Here is an 18,121-nt window from a genome sequence, read left to right on the forward strand (position 1 = left end):
AACATTTGTATGAGAAAATATTACTCAAAGGGTGCTGTAAGGAGGGTACTGTGGTAGGAAAACAGACATAAGGCACACACGATACCTACTATAGGACTTTGCTCTCCTTCACCCTCAAAGCACAATTAGATATTGAATGAAAGAGAAATAGAAAAACAATATAACTCCAAGAGGCTGCAATGAGGTGATTGCCACCCACTCTCTGTTAGTATGGCTCATGAAATACTACATAGTGTGTGTCAACATCTTTTCCAGGGTTTTGATGCCTTCTATAAATTGTTTGCAGGCTGCATGACTAAGAGACACTTATTCAAGCATCACTCCAGTGCAAATGTATTTCCCCTTTGATCAGCAAACACATTGATCTATTAGCAGACAAATATATTTGAACTTCCCTGGAAAATCCACTTAATACCCTCCATTCTTTACTGCAGATCTGCCAACAACTGATGACTTGAGGTTCAAATCAGTCAAAGAGACATCAGTGGAGGTGGAGTGGGACCCTCTGGACATCTCCTTTGATACTTGGGATCTCATCATTCGTAACACGGTAAGTTCAGCGCCCCTTTTTTGATGAGGTGGCAAAAATGTTAGGGCCAACACCATCCAAAAAGGAAGTATCTATTAGATTTAGAACCAAGGTTGACTTCATTTTATTTTATTTTTTTGAGCTGTCTGTAATCAGTCCTAAATGCAGCACGGACACCGTTTTTTGTCTTGAGTGAACACAATGAGCTTCCTGGGCCTTGACCATAAGTTTGGGAAAAGGAGTGGTTCTACCCCCCTAAAAAGAGTTTTTTGGGGGATGGTGCCACATGCTTTAATTCAGCACTGTATAAGTGCATTGGGATAACATTCATAAGTTTTTATATGAAGATGTGGAGAAAGAAACATGAAATGGCCCAGTTAGTCGGGTTCTAGCAAACTACCCAGCAGCAGAAAGTCATGGTCATGCCCCTATTAACATACAATGAAACTGTGCGTTGCTCCATCTATACAATATTTAGAGCTGAATGAGGCCCTGAAAATAGCCTTGGGTGGACCTTGATCCTGGGAGGGGGTTGGGAGATTCATCTGTCCCTTGGACAATTCAGCACTGGTTGGGACATGCCTTAGGGGTTAGATGTGTTCTCGATTACATTTTTCAGCATACTATAAAAGGATATCCTTATAAATAAATATCACAAGAATTGCAAGAGAAGAGGGGCTGATTATTCTACTATTTGATTGAAATAGTGCATGAGCTATTGAAGACTTTCAATCATTTCAGAAAGAAGAGAATGGAGAGATAAGCACGAGCCTGCAAAGGCCAGTGACATCCTATGTGCAAGAAGGCGTAGCACCAGGCGAGACCTACAACGTTTCCATCCATGTTGTGAAGAACAACACCCGAGGACCTGGACTTTCCAAACTGACCACCACACGTGAGTGTCTCATATTACACTAGATTTACCAATAAGAAGAAACACATTCTGTGTAAGGGTGCCTAACCAGGGTAGCATCTATGTTCCATAGTATATCATTTTAAAAGGCCTTAAGGCTCATAGAGGTCAAAGCATGTGAGTGGAAATATTAGGGTCAAGGGATTAGATGGAAAAAGGAGGAAACAAGGTAGCCAGATTTTGTGATACCTAGGGGCATATTACCAACAACTAGCGATAATTATCGCTATGTTGGTTTAGCGGCGATATTTTTATCGCCGAGCTGCGGCGATTTTTATCACTTAGGAACCTTGCTATTATCAAGGTATATCTCCTAAGCGATAAAAATCGGCCGAAATGCATGAATATTGCTGAAAAGTCAGCGATATTCATGCATTACCGAGCTAATGCTCTTTGCCATGTTATCCACCTACCATTGGATAACATGGCTAAGAACTGCTCAGGGGCAGGTGTTAGCTTTTGGAGATATTCGCGCTTAGCTAATAGGGAGATAATTTTATCTCCGCTTTCTTGGCTTTTACAGCCAAAAAAGCGGAGATAAACCGCCTTGATAATATGCCCCCAAGTTTTTTTGACAGAGCAGTGCAACAAGTTAAATGTTGACTAAACTTGACTATGGTTGGTCTGAATATCAGTCTTCTATCAGCTGAGGGCCACAGAGTTGGAAATGGCAGCCAGGCAACCAATGATGCAAGTCTGGTGAAAGCAGGAAAGGAAGGGCTCAAGCATATGAAGACAGAAGAAGCTGAACAATAAAATGATGGTTCTAAAAGAGAACAGAAAAGGACAAATAATTAATCAGTGGTAGATGTCCACAGAAAGGTAGTTGGCAATTAATGACTTGGGGAATGAATGAACATGTAGGAGTGGTCAGAGAGTTGTGGAGAAGTTAAAGACAATGTGGACAGAGGATATATTAACTTCTAATCTTCATGATTATGGAGAGAATGGAGCAAAATAAACATAAAAAGGCGGCTGTGAGGACCACCAGTATTTGAGGTGGCTACTTAAGGCTAATTTGGTGATAGTCAAAATTACAGGAGCATATTGAAAAGAGTAGAGTTGGAATACGTGATATGAGAATAAGAAATGGTGAGTCCATTAAAGGCAATAATCATCATGGCTGTTAACATAAAGAATAAGATAGAGGTTGTATGAAGATATTTAATGTAGACATAATTGGCCCATGACTTTTGAGTGTGGGAATCACTGTTGTAGTGTGGACACCAAGTGGAATAGTGGAGGAAAATAGAACTGGATGAAAAATCAGGATAAATGACGGTCGCACGTACAAAAGAATAGAGTCAAGTATTTCAGTACATGGAATGGAAGGCAGGAAGAGACATGTAAGGGGACTTAGAAAGTTCAAAAGATGGTGAGTGGATGGATAGAGAATGTGCAGACAACAAGCAGTTTCATCCAATTTTACAGATATATGAATAATGTGGGTTGTACTGTTGAGGATGATATGGACAATCCAAAGTTGGAGAAGAAGAAGGTTCAAAGTGAATAGGAGAGAACAAAGGTAGAACAGATGGTGGTGTGAAAAGTCTGTCACAAAGCTCGGTACTGATCTTTGGTGACATCTGTGTCGACTTGAGAGTTGTAAAATGAAAACTCTGCAGGAATCATTCTGCCTTTCATCCTTCTGATGATGTTTAAAGAGAGCACAATGACATTTGATAGTTCCGAGACCTGTTACTTACAAAAGAGCAAAACTCTGGTTGCAAGCGCCCTCTAAGTACATGATTTCGTTATTATTATTTCATTTATCAATAAATGCTTCCATGGTGTTGAGAAGCGTATCATTGAATACAGCCTCATGCAGGAATTGACAATGTATGCAGTTTTGATTACATAGTAGAGTGATCTCAGAGGAATGGTCCTATGAATGAGTGTGTGATTTGCTAACTGACGAATCATTAGGATAGACAACTGTATGGATTTTAGTCCTTATATTAGTGCAAGGGATAATGTTCGCATTTACTGCGGTAATGAATGCATAAAGCTTAAGCATCATATAGTTATGCTGAAAACATGTGTATCAAACCTACACCTCAGGGAGCGATCTTTTAGCCAACAACTCTCCAGTGCCTTGTTGGACTGTGTCTCCTCCAATGAAATTAGAAGCATACCGAATAATTAACAACATCAGCACCACACAAGGGAAATAGCTGCTGATCCAATGTTAAGTGTTAGGATGGGCTTGGGCCGAAGTCGTGCAGAGCTGTTGCCATTCGGTCCACAAGTAGGGAAAATAACCTTTCATGACCATTAGCTTCAGTACTACCACTGATGGTGTTAGCCATCCAGGGCTCGACTGCGCTGTAGGGAAGATCTTCCTAAGTCTTGCCGGGGATTGGCAGGACGACTGGTTGCACCAGCAGCAGTGTGGCATGTGGTGTGGAGGAGCAAGAAGCTCCAATGGGGAGACGCTAGCCCACACTGAAGTGACCGAGTTAAAGGGAGCATGTGAGATCACTTCTCGCATTAAGAGCTGCCTAGAAGTCAGGTTTCATCACTGAAGGACCCCTTTCCATACAAACATGCACATATGTTGGTTCTTAGGTGGGTTGCTACCCTGTCACCGCGCTCCATCACAGCAACAAAGAGCTCCTGTTCCATCGGAGGCAGAGCATGGCAATCATTCCCTTTATGGCCTGGCATATCATTCACTGCTGACAGCACCGGAGCTATACATTGTGAAAGACTCATCGGGGCCTTCATTCTATGGCCCTTTGGCACTTGGCTTGGCTCTTACAGACTAAACAGAGGGGTGTCTGGCCCCCCTCCCCCTTCCTGGAGACGGCTACAAATCAGCGCATGGGCGGCCTGTTTCCACCGCCTGTGGGGGTGTGGGCACACCAGGCAGTCTGCTAAAGCCATATTGCTTTTTTTTGTGGAAGTGCTCTAGTGGGCTTCCTCTTGCATCCCTCGCATCACCCCCGGCAGCCGCAGACCCTCCCGCCCTCTCCCCCACAGGAGCCTTGGGAGATGAAAACCAATAACTCTGACAGCGCTGACTGCAGCGGGAGACGCCGGCCTTGAAAGGTTCATGTTTATCCAAGCATCGAAAGTGACACCGTGCCCTCATGGGTGAACAGAGCATATCCTGCCGGTCTATCTCTCCTCCAGCACACTCCATCTCGCGCCTCTTTCTCTAACCCCAACCTTTCCTCCTTCTCTTTCAGGTTTGCTCCTCTCTCTCAACGTCTCTGACATTTGCCCATTCCTTTCTCTCCTGCGCGCAGTCAGCTCCATATCTTCCTTCTTTTACTAACACACCTGGTGCCGCTTTGTGTCTTCACTTTGGGCCGTATTTACACTTTGGCTGATGGTTAACCTGGACTCTGTCACCTCAGTGGAGGACCCTCCGTTCTATTCGGGCAGCAGAGATCTCTGTGGCATGAAGAGGGCCGTAGCCAGTAGCGGCTCCTGGAAGGATGCTGTGGGGCGGTGAGGTGGGGCGGGGGAAGGTCAGGGTGAGGGGTAGTAAACTCCAGCATACGGCCGATCGGAGTTATGTACATAAATAAAACAAATTGAAGTGTGCGCGCTGCAACGCATTTGGCGTTGCAGTGCGTGCAATTTAACTTGTTTCTTATAAAGCGCGACTACTCAACTGTGAGGGTCTCAAGGCGCTGATGGGGGGAGGGTCTGCGTTTCAGTCAAAGAGGTCCTTCCTGAATGCGGCAGCGATGGTGATTGCCTGAGGTGCAGAGGCAGGGAGTTCCAGGTCTTCGCAGCAGGGAAGGAAAAGGATCTTCCTCCAGCCGAGGTCTTGCAGATCCGTGGGACGGAGTCGAGATATCTGGTGGGAGTGCAGAAGGAGAGGCGGTGGTTGAGGTATGCAGGTCCGGCGTTGTGGAGGGCTTTGTAAGCGTACATAGGCAGGAACAATGGTAGACAAGGGCGAGGAAAATGGCGGACATGGGAAAGGAAAATGGTGGACAAGGGCGAGGAAAAGGATGGACATGGGAAAGGAAAATGGTGGACAAGGGTGAGAAAAATGGTGGACATGGTTAAGGAAAATGTGTGATTGGTATCAATAGGCTCGGATCACTGTCACTGTGTCCTGGAGGCCCTTTAGCAGGCGCGCCACCATATTCATTTTACACTGGCAGAGGCATTTATGCTTCGTTTGTGTATGTTGATGCTACTTTTCAGAAAAATTCTAAGCAGGGCCCTCTTTTCCCTTCTTGTCCCCAGTCTCTGCCACCTCTCATCATTCAGCTCTTCTCTAAATCTCTCCTCGCTTCTCTTCCTGACGGGTTTTTACAAATCCTCTCCGTCGCTCTGTCACTTCCTTATTTGTCTCCATTCTTCCATGAGCTGATTCTCCCTGCTCAATCTGACCCATCTGTCCAATTCTCTTACATTTATAGACCATGGCTTCAGGTCTGTCTCTTTTTTAATTCACTTTTCTTGATCCATCGCCACCCTCCCATCCACACTTCATGTCACATGAGGGAAACGACTGTGAGGCACTGAAAGCTTGCCTTGAGTGAGGTACTGACTGATCTGCACCACTCTTTCTCTTCCCCTCGTTCACATTCAAAGCCTCTGTGTGTGTGTGAGCACATATTATTGCACCAGTGTACATGTGGGTGGGTGTTATGCATACAGACTACTGTGTACATGAGCCTGTGTAGTATGTCTATGGTTGGAGGGTGTCTGTACACCTGTGCATAGCTATGTATGCGTTACGAATAAATGCACTTGTGAATAAGCTCTGGTTGTATTTACATGTGTGTGTGTGAAGGCACGTGTATATGTGCATGCTTCTGTGTGTATGTGTGCATTTGCGTCTGTGTGCATGTTTCTGCACTTGTGTTTATACACCTGTGCGCCTGTGTGTGCAAGTGCGCACGCATACTTCTGCATTTGTGTGTGCCTTTCTTTGTGTGTCTGCAACCTAATATTCATTCATTTCAATATAAATGTAACAGGGCTGTTATCATTTCAGACGTGCCCAACCCTCGCTTGTGCAGTGAAAGGTGTATCACACAGTGCCCACGTGTGGTGCAGCACCTTCGCCAGGAGGCACTTTCATATTTCTCATTTACCTGATGATGGTCATCGTTCTGATGCCTACGAAAGCAAGAAGGATGGGAATAAGATATAAGAATGATATCTATATGTAGACACACATGTTGTGATGCAGAGGTCAAGAAGGATTGTCCTAGGCAGGTGAATGAATAACGACGCACCATCAGTAAGATGTTGCTAGGAGATGGCTCTATAAAGTGGGAATAAAAAGCAAGGAGGCCACTCAGAGAGGAACACAGACGGGTTTCTAGGTCCCAGGTGTATGACACACAGATGAACACGTGACACAGCTCAGGGCTCTGCACTTCTTGTCATCTCATACGTGTTGAATGACTATTTCCACACGCGTGTGCCTCGAGCTCCTGTCGTATCTCAGACTTATCAAGCACTCTGACCTCTGCGATGGAAAAGCGATATATATTTTTAAGGGCAGCTCCGACAGGCAAGGTCGGGCTCGGAATCCTGAGGAGGCCGGGCAGATGTTGTCATAGAAGCCACGCCCCTGCAGAGCGGGCGAACAGCTGCACAGGGAAAAGTGGGGCGTGGGCTCTTCTAAGAGATTCTTTAAAAAAATAAACAAAATGGAGAACATTTTGCATTTGTCATAATTTTCTTTCTTTCCTGTAGTAGCTCTCTGTATCTTCTAACAGAGCATATATTGGGATGGATGTAGAATGTTACTGCGTAGGGCTGGAACGTTAGCAGAGCGCCATGTTCTAGGTTCTCTGTAGGAACGTTGAGGTTCAAAGGAGCGGTCAGTTGCTGTTTAACTGCGTCTACCAGCAGCTCGTTACACTGGTGCGCGTCAATAAACTCACTTTGAGCAGATCTTCATGTTTTCGGCGTCCATTGCTCACCACCCTTTCCCCTCGCTCTTTCTCCCCTCACTCCTTATTCCTACTCGCTCATTTGTGTCTCGCTCCCTCTCCTCCTCCATTCTCTAACCATAACGTCTTCGTTATCCTTTCTCACCCATCATTTTCCAGCTCTCTCCTCACCATCACTGTTCTTTGCCCTTTTGCATCTGCTTTCTCCTTCCTGCCACTCTGTTCTCCCCCTGCCCCTCATTCTTGCCTCCATCACCCCAAAAATCCGACTGCATTGGGCGTGAGAGATAGTCCCAGGGCACAAGTCCTAAAAAAGAAGTGGGGGGACGCTGACGTCACAACAGGAAGTGACATCACAAAGGTGGCTTGCAGCATCAGACTCATTGCCTCCCCTCGCTCACCCCTTAGATGCGATTGAGCATCGTTCTGAATGAGCTCTGATTTCGCCCCAGAGAGGCCAAAGAGTGAATGTGTGGCTCCATTTGCTCCAGTTATAGAGCTCCCTGTAAAATAAGTGGGGGGGACACCATCCACCCGCGTGGTACCCTGACTCGAGCCCTGGATAGTCCTCTGGGTTGAACCAAGACTTGAGTTATCAAGTCTCAATCAAAGGACTGAAAATGGTGGTAAATAACCTTGTGGTGAAAAGAATCAATGTGAGGGATGAGACAGCTACACTGTCAAGGTCAGGACTAATAAGGTAGTAAATAGAACACCGTAATTGGGAAGTAGTAACACCTGTTGCTTATTGGAGCTAGTTGCACTGAACAGCAAGGCAGGTGAAAAAGAGAAGTAGGCACAAAAGTGTATTGTTCTCATCAAAAGATTAAAATAAAAAGTATAAAACATCACCATCAGCACAAGTATCAGGTGATCAGTCAAAATCATAGTATTTTAAAATCAAAGTATAAAAACAGTCAGCTTGGTTCTGGACACTCGAGTTCAATTCATAGTATAAGGCAATGTATTTAAATCCAAAATTGATGCTTTATAAGCCTGATCTAAGCATGCCATTGGCATTATTAATACAGTTGTCCCTGACACTTTCACAGTAGCAAGCAGATACTTTTTATTAAATACAAGATTTTGGGGCATTGTGCAGAGATATATGGTTTGAAAAGAAAGCATAAGGGCAATTTGTTTAAGCCTAGATACAAATAAAATCGAATCAGAATATAAAAACAATGTACTTAAATTGCAGAATTAATTATTTTTAAGCCTTGTCTAATAATATTATTAGCGTTATTTTTGCACTATTGTCCCTGACACTATTACAGTCTCAAGCAGCCTTTACAGTGGATCTTATTTGGCTTTCTAAGAGTCTATGGGAGATAATGTTTCTTGAATACGAGAGTTTAGTGCAAATGCACAAACTATGAAGAGACAAATGATTTAAGATCAATGTATAAAATCAACTTGCTTAAATCTAGATACAAATGGATTCAAGTCAGGGTATACAAATAAGTGCTGAAACCATGAGGATAATGCTTTATAAGACTCGTCTAGAAATGTCATTAGCATTATTATTGTGCTATCTTTCCTAATACTAAAACAGTATCTAACAGCCTCCACAGTTGATCTTAATTTTGCTTAATTAAAAATAGGTCACAATTATTTTTTTCTTAAATACAAGAGATTGGGACAAATATATAAAACATGTAGAAGGGATTCAGTTGTGAGCCCACAAAGTCACCAAGCGGTTTTATCTTTGAGTAATGGGTTCCATTTAACCTCAAATTAATAAATCAGAGAATAACATTTTCCTTTTAACATACCCAGACAAGTTTGACCCTAGATACTCTTGGCTCTGCAAGGAAAAGGTATCGAAGGCTAAAAGAGGAGGCTTGTAGATGAGTAGGTGCTTGACCCCAGTGTGAACATCACCCATCAGAGGTGGTGAGGAATGTATGCTGGGTCTGTTTACTTCAGCAAAACCAATGCAACGGTGTCTTGTCTTTGCAGAATATTGGCTGTTCAAATGTGATCCTCTGCTGCATATCAGTTATTTGTTATGGGCAATGTAAGCTCACAAATAAAGATGATCATTTCTCGTCATAGTTCGAAATCAAGGGCAGCTCTGTGCTTTATCTGCCTAAGTGTAACATATCCTTTCATCTCAGACTTGTTATAGGTGTTACTGGATTGAAATGTGATAGGCACTCGGATAATGCTGAGCTTGTCACCATTTTAAGGTGCTGTGCAGAAGAAGGCACATATTCATTTGAGTAAAGACACTACACGTTATTGCAAGAATAGTTGCTTCATTTACATGTACCCAAAGATGGTTTTCTCAGACAAGGCATATTTTCTTAATAGTACACCTGGCTGATGAAAGGCAGTGACCCAACCAGTCTCATTAAACAGGAGTCCCCTCCAAAACCGAGCACAGTCTCCTAGAGTGATTATACAAGGACTGACTGGATATGATGTATACTGATAGTGCATATTTCTTCTACTAAAATGAGTTTATATCCGGGGGCATTCTATGGTAAAATGTATAAAACACTTCAGGAAATATGCCTTGTCTGAGAAAACCATCTTTGGGTGCATTTGTTTTGTCTTTGAAACGTGGGTGTCTTATTTTACAAATATCCCTGTTTGCTTTGTCACAGGTCTGGATGCCCCAAGTCAGGTGGAGGTGAGAGACGTCACCGACTCAACCGCTTTGGTCACATGGTTCAGGCCGCTGGCACAAGTTGATAGCGTTGTCCTGTCCTATGGGACAGGAAGTGAGACACCCACCGTTGTGGCACTCTCTGAAGATGACAGTCAGTACTCTCTAGGAAATCTGATCCCAGATACTGAGTATGAGGTGACACTGCTCTCAAGTCGTGGGTTGATGAGAAGTGACACAGTGACTGAGACCTTTACTACAGGTACGAGCCGTTTACTAACTTTGGTGGATTAAGTATGTAAAGTAATGAATTGTTCATTTTTTGTGATTGAGTAATATAACCATTCTCTCTAAACAGATTTATTTTGCCTACAGTAATAGAGAAAGGCAGGGAAAGCAACCTGATTAAGATTTTCACCCTATGTGCAAAAGATTTGGGGCCTGATTCACAAAGAGCCTCCACACCCGTGACAGAGGCCCACAGTCAGATGGGAGTCTCCACGCTCGTAACGGAATTTCTGCCATGAGAAAAGGCTTCACATGTGACCCTTTGCCACCTGTGTGAAGGCATTTGTATGTGCATGCTTGTGTATGTTTTCGCATATGTATGCATGTGTCTCTGGACTTGTGTTCATGCACATGTGTATTCATGTGTGTAAGTGTACATGTACACCTTTGCATTTGTGTGTACATTTCGTAGTGAGTGTATGATATTTTCATACATTGTCTGAACCATAACACTCAATGTACCCAAAGATGTTTTTCTCATTGCATAGATCCTGCCCGAGTGCAGAGACCTCGGGGCCTCCATTGAGAGTGCTGAGGCCCTTTGTCAATCAGGCCCTAAGTAAATGGTGTCTAGAGAGGGAGGGCCGATTCACAAAAGTAATCTGAGACAAAATCCTAACTTTACGGCTATCCGTATTCACAAAGACCATTAGGAGTAGTAAAATTAGGATTTTGTCTCAGTTAAACTTAGGTTTTGCCATTAAGTTTAACTTAGGTAAAACTTAAGTTTAACTGAGACAAAATCCTAACTTTGCTACTCCTAAATGCCCTTTGTGAATACCGAAAGTCGCAAAGTTAGGATTTTGTCTCAGATTACTTTTGTGAATCGGGTCCAAACACTTTGTCCGCGATGCTTACTGTGTGCCCTGTGCATGGGACTCAAGTAGCACCTCACTGATGAGGCCCTGTGAGACCATAATAATTCAGCACTTGATTGCTGTCTATTGCATGGAGTAGTAGTTCAGATCAGACTGTTACATTTGGCTCTGGGGTATGATTGGCATAAAGATGAATCTCTTCTGTAATAGTACATGTGAACAAATATTACCCAAGCTATGCTTATTAGTTTAAAAGCACTGGCAAAAGTGATTTAATCAAATATTAGCTTTTCTATTGCATGTCCCATAGCACTGACATCTGGGGCTCCATGTAAACATGTGAATCAATAGTCCCTGAACAACAGCACTGCTTTTGTAGAATACTTGAAAACAATGGCAAAGCTTTTTGCTCTCCTTTTACATGGTGATGTAATCCTGTCCTATAATGCTGGTTGTATTCCACATCACAATCAGAGAGTTAAAGTGTCAGGCTTAAAACAAGCATGATACAACAAGAGAAGTGTACCCAAGATAATGTCAATTCAGCAAAATCCAAGCAGTATTATGGGGCAGATTTACTTAGAATTCACGCAACACAGTGGAGAAAGGCAAGTTGCTGCACCGCATTGCATGAATGGGAGAGAGCTGAAAAGCATCATATCAACTAAGATACAGTGCTCGTCCGCCCTCTCCCTGCTGTGGCACACTTGAGACTGCCTATCATCATTGCTGGCACCCTTGAGCGTGTTGCAACGATGCCGGCATTACAGGCAGGATTGATTTGTGCAGGATGGCGTACCTTCCGGAAGAAAACCAATCCAAAAGGGAATTAACAATGAGAAATATATATATTTCCCCTCGTTATGCCTCACCGGGGAAGATGTAGCATTTTGATACATTACCAGGTTTACTAGCTTTAGTATATCTGGGAATGCGCCTGAATCCTGTGGTGGATGCAGGGGAACACCCATGCTCCATCCATGAAACACCTCCTCGACATAAAATAACACAAGGCAATGCTTTATGCTGCCTTGTGTTACTTTGTATTTACTAACCTTTTCAAAACCACGCAAAGTGGTTTAAGTGGCCTAGTAAATCCCAAAGAGGATTTTGCATCTGGGCTGCCTCACAAAAGTGACGCAACCCCACTGCCAAACCTTACTAAATCTGCCCCTGAGTGTGAAGTTGATGAACACAGAGTTTGGACTGTTTTGCACATGAAAGAGTAGGCATTAGGGCAGGATTCAATCTCATTCATGGGTCAAACACTCTTGACAAGTGTAGCTGTTTGTGTGCACACACACTGAAATTCTACTTCTCCTATCCATTATGTTGTTCCATTTATGTCTACGCAAAGGGTGTCTGTGGTTTTCGGTGGCATTACATTTTCCGTAATACATTGTTAAAACGAAGGACCTCATTTACAATGAATTGGCGTAGGACTGCACCGCTAGTCTTTTTACTGTGCTGCCCTACAAACATTTGAAAGGGCAGGAATGCACTGTGTGTACAAGATATGGTGTATTCCTCTCCTTTCTACCTGTACTGGTGCACAATTTAATGTCTAACACCAAAGCAGTCACCCTTGCATCATCTGCATTATTGGCAAGATTGTTTTTGTGCATTAAGTTACACCTTTCTGCACAAAAAACATCAATTGAGGCGTTTTCCTCTTTCTATGTGTGCTGTAAAATGCAGCACTCTTAGAAAGTGGAAAAATTAGAAGAAATAAAGATATTTCTCATCCATACGCCTCCCCTTGGGAGGAGTACAGTTTTGACGCATTTCCAGGTTTACAGAACCTTGTAAATCCGGGAATGAGTCAAAACCCATGGGTGTTGCATGGGAAAATCCTCCCCAGTGCTCATAGAAGGCCCCCTGATGCACTGCGTTGCCTTACACCATATCCATGAGGCCATGAAAAGCCACACAGAGTGACTTTGCGTGGCCTCGTGGATATGGGTCTGCGCTCTGCGCCACCAGAGCATCATAAAAAGTGACGCACCGGCGGCGCAAGGGGCTTGCAAATAATCCCCTAAGTCTATGAGAAAATGACTTACATTTAAACATTTTGCGACAAAGTAATTAAAAAAATATATAACTTTTTTTTTTTATAGATTTGGATGCTCCAAAGGATCTGCGACGGGTGTCCCAGACTGACACTACAATTACCTTGGAGTGGAAGAACAGTCAAGCCAATGTTGATCTTTACAGGATCAAATATGCCCCTCTCTCTAGTGGAGATCATGCTGAGATAACCGTGCCAAAGAGCAACCAGGCCACAACCAAAGTCACCCTCACAGGTAGGAGTCAAGGTGGAAAGCTGAGAGATATTAATCAGAAGAGTCAAAGGAAATGGCTAAGCTGCACTGACAGATATGGGGGAATGCAGGCCAGAGAAATGATTATATGTCCACAAAATGAGAACATCAAAATAGATCGAAAGTATGATGAGAAGAGAATGACAGAGGGATAACGACTGACATAAGGAACAGTGAAAAGAAAAAAGTTATGAGTGATGGAAGAAAGAACATGATATTATGTTATGTAGGTACCTTCTATACAAGTTATTGCTTCTGTCACACCACCTCAATGAGCAAGGAGGAAAAGGAGAGGAATGGGATTGGCAAAGACAGGGAAGGTAGACAACAGTATACACTTTTCGGACTAAATTGAACTTATTTTCGCAAACAAGAAAGTATGAAAGATTAAGTCATGGTTGTCCGAAACAAGTGTTGTGACCATTATGTCGTACTAGAACTTAGTAACTCCATCAGTGGTTTGTTACTGGTTGTCAAAGTGAATTGCTGAGTTGATAGTTAAAAACATCAAAGTGGATATTCACAATAAATCCAGAGGCAGCACCCACATTACGCTTACAACTGGAGTGAGTCTGTATGGCGTTTTGCATCCTCATCTTCAATGACCCTTTCCTTCACTCTTCTCCTGCCTCTCTATCCATTTTCTTTAGTGCCACGAAGATATCATTGCAAATTTAATTAATGTCTCAAGAGGGCCCAGTTGTCTAGTATCAGAGAATCAGACATGTCATCCCTGAAATGTTGCTTGATCATGAAATACCTTGAAAAAGCAAGAAACAAGAGGCATTTGGCAAAATAGGAACAGTCTGTTTAGTTAAACAGAGCAACCAGAAGAAGAGTTGTCGGCACAGGGTCTGAGGACTATTCAATTTATGAACGGTCTGCCGCCTCTTTTATACAATTCATCGTAGGTAATCAAGAATTTTTGGTGATCTGTGTATGGTAAAGAATGTAAGTTGCTGCCTTTGGAGTCATAAATGTATTGTCTAATGGGGAGTACAGGTGGGCCTCGACCTTGCGCAGACAGATTGTGGCCAGTGTGTAACCTGTCCAGATATCTGGCATTGGGAGCACCTCATCACTGTGTGTGCTGTGTTCTGATTGACTATATGTTCTTAACTCATGTGACATCTGACTTTATGATGTTTTAGGAGTGTGCATAACCCTTGGGGCCAATCTCCCTGGACCATTGTAGTGTTGTTGCGCATACCTGTGGGATTGAGCTAAGCTTTCCTGTTCATGTGTTTGTTTCCTGGCTACGTGTCACCGCACCTGTGACCTATATATCAGTGACCTCTGGCCTAGGTCTCAGAGCCTGCATGCTCACGTATTTGAGTGTTGGGGTTAAAGTGGAGTTCACTATGGGCAAATTCGTTAATAAAGATGCAATTTTGTTCTCATAAATGATTGTATCGTTTTTCATATTAGCACCAACTTTTTCCATTTTAACAAGAGTGATGGCTGCCTTATTGTGCTAGATCCAAAATTGCACCGAAGGTCTGTGCAATTTCCTTTACTCCCTGGGTCTCAACTCTTTCTGCAGAATTCCTGTTCCTCTGTGAGAATGAGAACCTAAGAGCCTGCCCCCTGTCTTACGGTTTGCTTTGCCATTTACCAGCCTGAAAATTCATAAGGCCCAATTCTGATCTAAGAACTTTCAGTCCTCCCTCCAGAACTGGGTAATCTCAAGGCCTCATTTTCAGTTCAATAGGCATTCAGATTTAGAAACAAACAGGAGATTAAGCTCAAACTGGGAATGGATGTTGTGGTTTAATTACTAGATTAATCAGGTACTTCCCAGAATAATTTTGATGGCTTGAACGCCATACATTTCCAGTTAACTTTACGACCCATATTATATGGATTGATAGTTCTAGCTCCCAAACTGGAACATCACATCCCAGGTCTCGGTATTGTCTTTATTCACTGGGTTGGCCGTAGGGTGCCCAATGTAGTTATATGCTGTTAAAGTGGTTTGACAACAGGGGAAGAACAGAAAAAGAGAAGGCTGAAATGGAAGGTGGAGGCGGTGAAAAAGGAGGCCTGATATGTCATGCAGATTGCTTGTGTAGAAGGAGAGTGTAAAGTAATGTGAACCAAGCGTATCTAACCCTCAACCCATCTACTTTAGATCTGAAGCCGGGTACTGAGTATGGCATTGGAGTCACTGCTGTGAAACAGGACCGAGAGAGTGGCCCAGCTACCATCAATGCTGCAACAGGTGAGACGCCACTCAACAGCTACTGCTTTAGTTATGGCTTTCTTTTGGCCAAATTCCCTAAAAAATGTGAAGTTGAATGTAAAATATGTGCCGTTTACCCCACCAGACCTAGATGCTCCAAAAGACCTGCAAGTCAGCGGTTCTTCGGAAAGCACTCTATCCCTCCGCTGGAAACGGCCCCAGGCCAAATTTGAACGCTACCTCATCAGCTATATTTCTAATACCGGAAAGAAGAATGAAATTGAAGTGCCCGGAAACGTCAACACTTTTATTCTGACTGGTCTGGATGCTGGCACAGAATATAGCATCTCCATTGTAGCTGTGAAGGGCAGACACAAGAGCAAGCCAGCTTCAGTGAATGGCTCTACGGGTGAGTACCGCCATCTTGAAAGCATGAAGAAGTCTTGTTTTATGAGCCCACAGGAGGCAGTCTGGCAAAATAAGGTCTTCTTTAGAAGAAACCTCACAGCCAACATGAGTGCCTTTATTTGTACCTGTTTAGGTTGCTGCGCTACAACAAAGCGCACACAGTGTATATTTCATCAGTAAAGAGTAAGCACCCCAGTCTTCCATTCAATTCCCTGAGATTTGAGATGTTTCATTTCTTTATGACATCTCTCTCTCTCTCTCTCTCTCTCTCTCTCTCTCTCTCGCTCTCTCTCTCTCTCTCTCTCTCTATATATATATATATATATATATATATATATACACATACATATACATATACATACACACACACACAATGCATGTACTAAAATAAAAAGCACTCACCCAGTGCTCTAGAAGGGTACCCATCAAAGCACAATCACTAAATACACTGCATAACTTTATCCAAAGTCCATTGCTATTGGCATGCCCCTCATCAGTCATTTGCCTTGTAATCAGACATACCTTTCAGTAAGAGGTACATTGCCAAATATCAGGTACATCTTATTCTCAGAGATATACTGACTTATCACGGCGTTCAGCTTCCTGTTCTCTAGCATGTCATATGTTTAGTATACAAGTGTTTGTGTGTAATATGCTATGCATTCTCCCAGTTTGGGGAGGAGGCCTTGATTCACGAGCGGTGAAGCCTCTAGTCCGTCATGTTGCTCCTCCCTTCCCTCAGCAATGGTAATAAACAGCATATTGCACTCAGCAGATCTGCATGTTTGGTTTACATCATGCTGTTGTTTTATGTGCACTGGTTATAAACAAAAACATGGGGATAAATCTTTCACTGAGGCAAAATCGCAATAACTAGCCTGTGAGTGTTTGTCTTCTTTAATTCGGTTCCAGCTTGGAATCTGGGGAGATTTAAGTAAGGTATTCTCAAGGCAGCTATTCACTACTGGTGTGGCAATACCTCTTCGTAGAAGTAAACATATGTGCAAATGTGCGTTTATTGAAATAACATGTTATATTAACACCTTTATTTTCCTTGGCCTGACATGAATACAGTTCTCTTTCTTCTGTACATGTATCAGATGTGCCCTGTACTGCTCAGTGCATTGCTGCTCACATGAGATGTTTGTACTAGTTTCTCTTTGGGCTGTTACAATATACCAGTGTCCTTAATAGTTGCCTTGCAGGGGTTATCAGTGGGCATCTGGCCTGCATAGGCCAATAGTGATGTATATCAAACTAAATGCACATATGACCATCAAGTAATCGCCCATTGAAACTTGGGCCTAGTAAATTGTAGTAATACATGTTAAAACCCCACTCCAACTTTGGGAAAGCCAATAAAAGTCCACTAGTGTACCAGCGTATGCTGTGGATTTAGATCATGTTATTCCCATATTATCACCCATGCTACCTATCCAGCCAACTGGAAGCCAGGCGTACTACTTTCAACCACAAGTCAGGCCTCCTCTCTTGTCCAAGCTGCTTGAAATGCAGTGGCAAATCAGAGGTGAGAGGTCAGTTTTTATTGCTACACTGCCTAGCAGAACAAGTGGCATTTGTCAACCAATGCACTCTTCCCTGCTACTCACCAGAACATCAATTTTCAGTCAATGCACAGAACTAGAAGATGCTAAAATAGACTTATTGCAATTTTAGCCTTTTTGTTACTTTCCCTTGTCCAATGCAATGGTTAAATGGCTGTTACTTTGCTTCGTGTGTTGAATACAATCTTGCGTTTTCCATCTAGATTTAAGTATTTAGAATCTTAGCTGAGGCACCGAATGATTGTAAGGGTGACACTGCATTATATTACTAGTAGTGTGTCACTCACCATAGAAGCGTTTATGTGCCTCAAATGGGGTAATAAGCGCTACATAAAGGCAATCTGAATGCTTCTGCATAATTTAATAAATGACCACAGTGACGTAATGTGTGTTGAAATTATAATCCCAAGCAATACATATGAGAGAATAATATAAAAATATGCACACAATATTACACGACTATTCGTCTACAATATACTCCATTTGGCATGTCTTTAAAATAGACTGCCAGAGAGGATAGCTTTAAGCACCACACAGCCGTAAAAAAAGGAGTCTTGAAATGCTGTTATTCTCCATTGTCAAAAGGCTTTTTGGAAATGCTACAAGA

At 42.9% G+C, this 18,121-nt stretch overlaps 1 protein-coding gene across 3 annotated transcripts in view; it reads left to right on the forward strand.

Annotated features, from left to right (window-relative positions):
• Positions 1-18,121, forward strand: part of TNC (tenascin C) — a 157,451-nt gene that overhangs the window by 87,932 nt on the left and 51,398 nt on the right. For all 3 annotated transcript variants that reach the window (XM_086921101.1, XM_086921102.1, XM_086921103.1), the window contains exons 5-10: positions 435-550; positions 1,271-1,424; positions 9,931-10,194; positions 13,156-13,341; positions 15,491-15,580; positions 15,687-15,950. In XM_086921101.1, the coding sequence (XP_086777227.1) occupies positions 435-550; positions 1,271-1,424; positions 9,931-10,194; positions 13,156-13,341; positions 15,491-15,580; positions 15,687-15,950 (1,074 nt within the window). The remainder of the gene's footprint in view (positions 1-434; positions 551-1,270; positions 1,425-9,930; positions 10,195-13,155; positions 13,342-15,490; positions 15,581-15,686; positions 15,951-18,121) is intronic.

Source organism: Lissotriton vulgaris, chromosome 5 (assembly GCF_964263255.1).
Source record: "Lissotriton vulgaris chromosome 5, aLisVul1.2, whole genome shotgun sequence".
Taxonomy (NCBI): Eukaryota; Metazoa; Chordata; class Amphibia; order Caudata; family Salamandridae; genus Lissotriton; species Lissotriton vulgaris.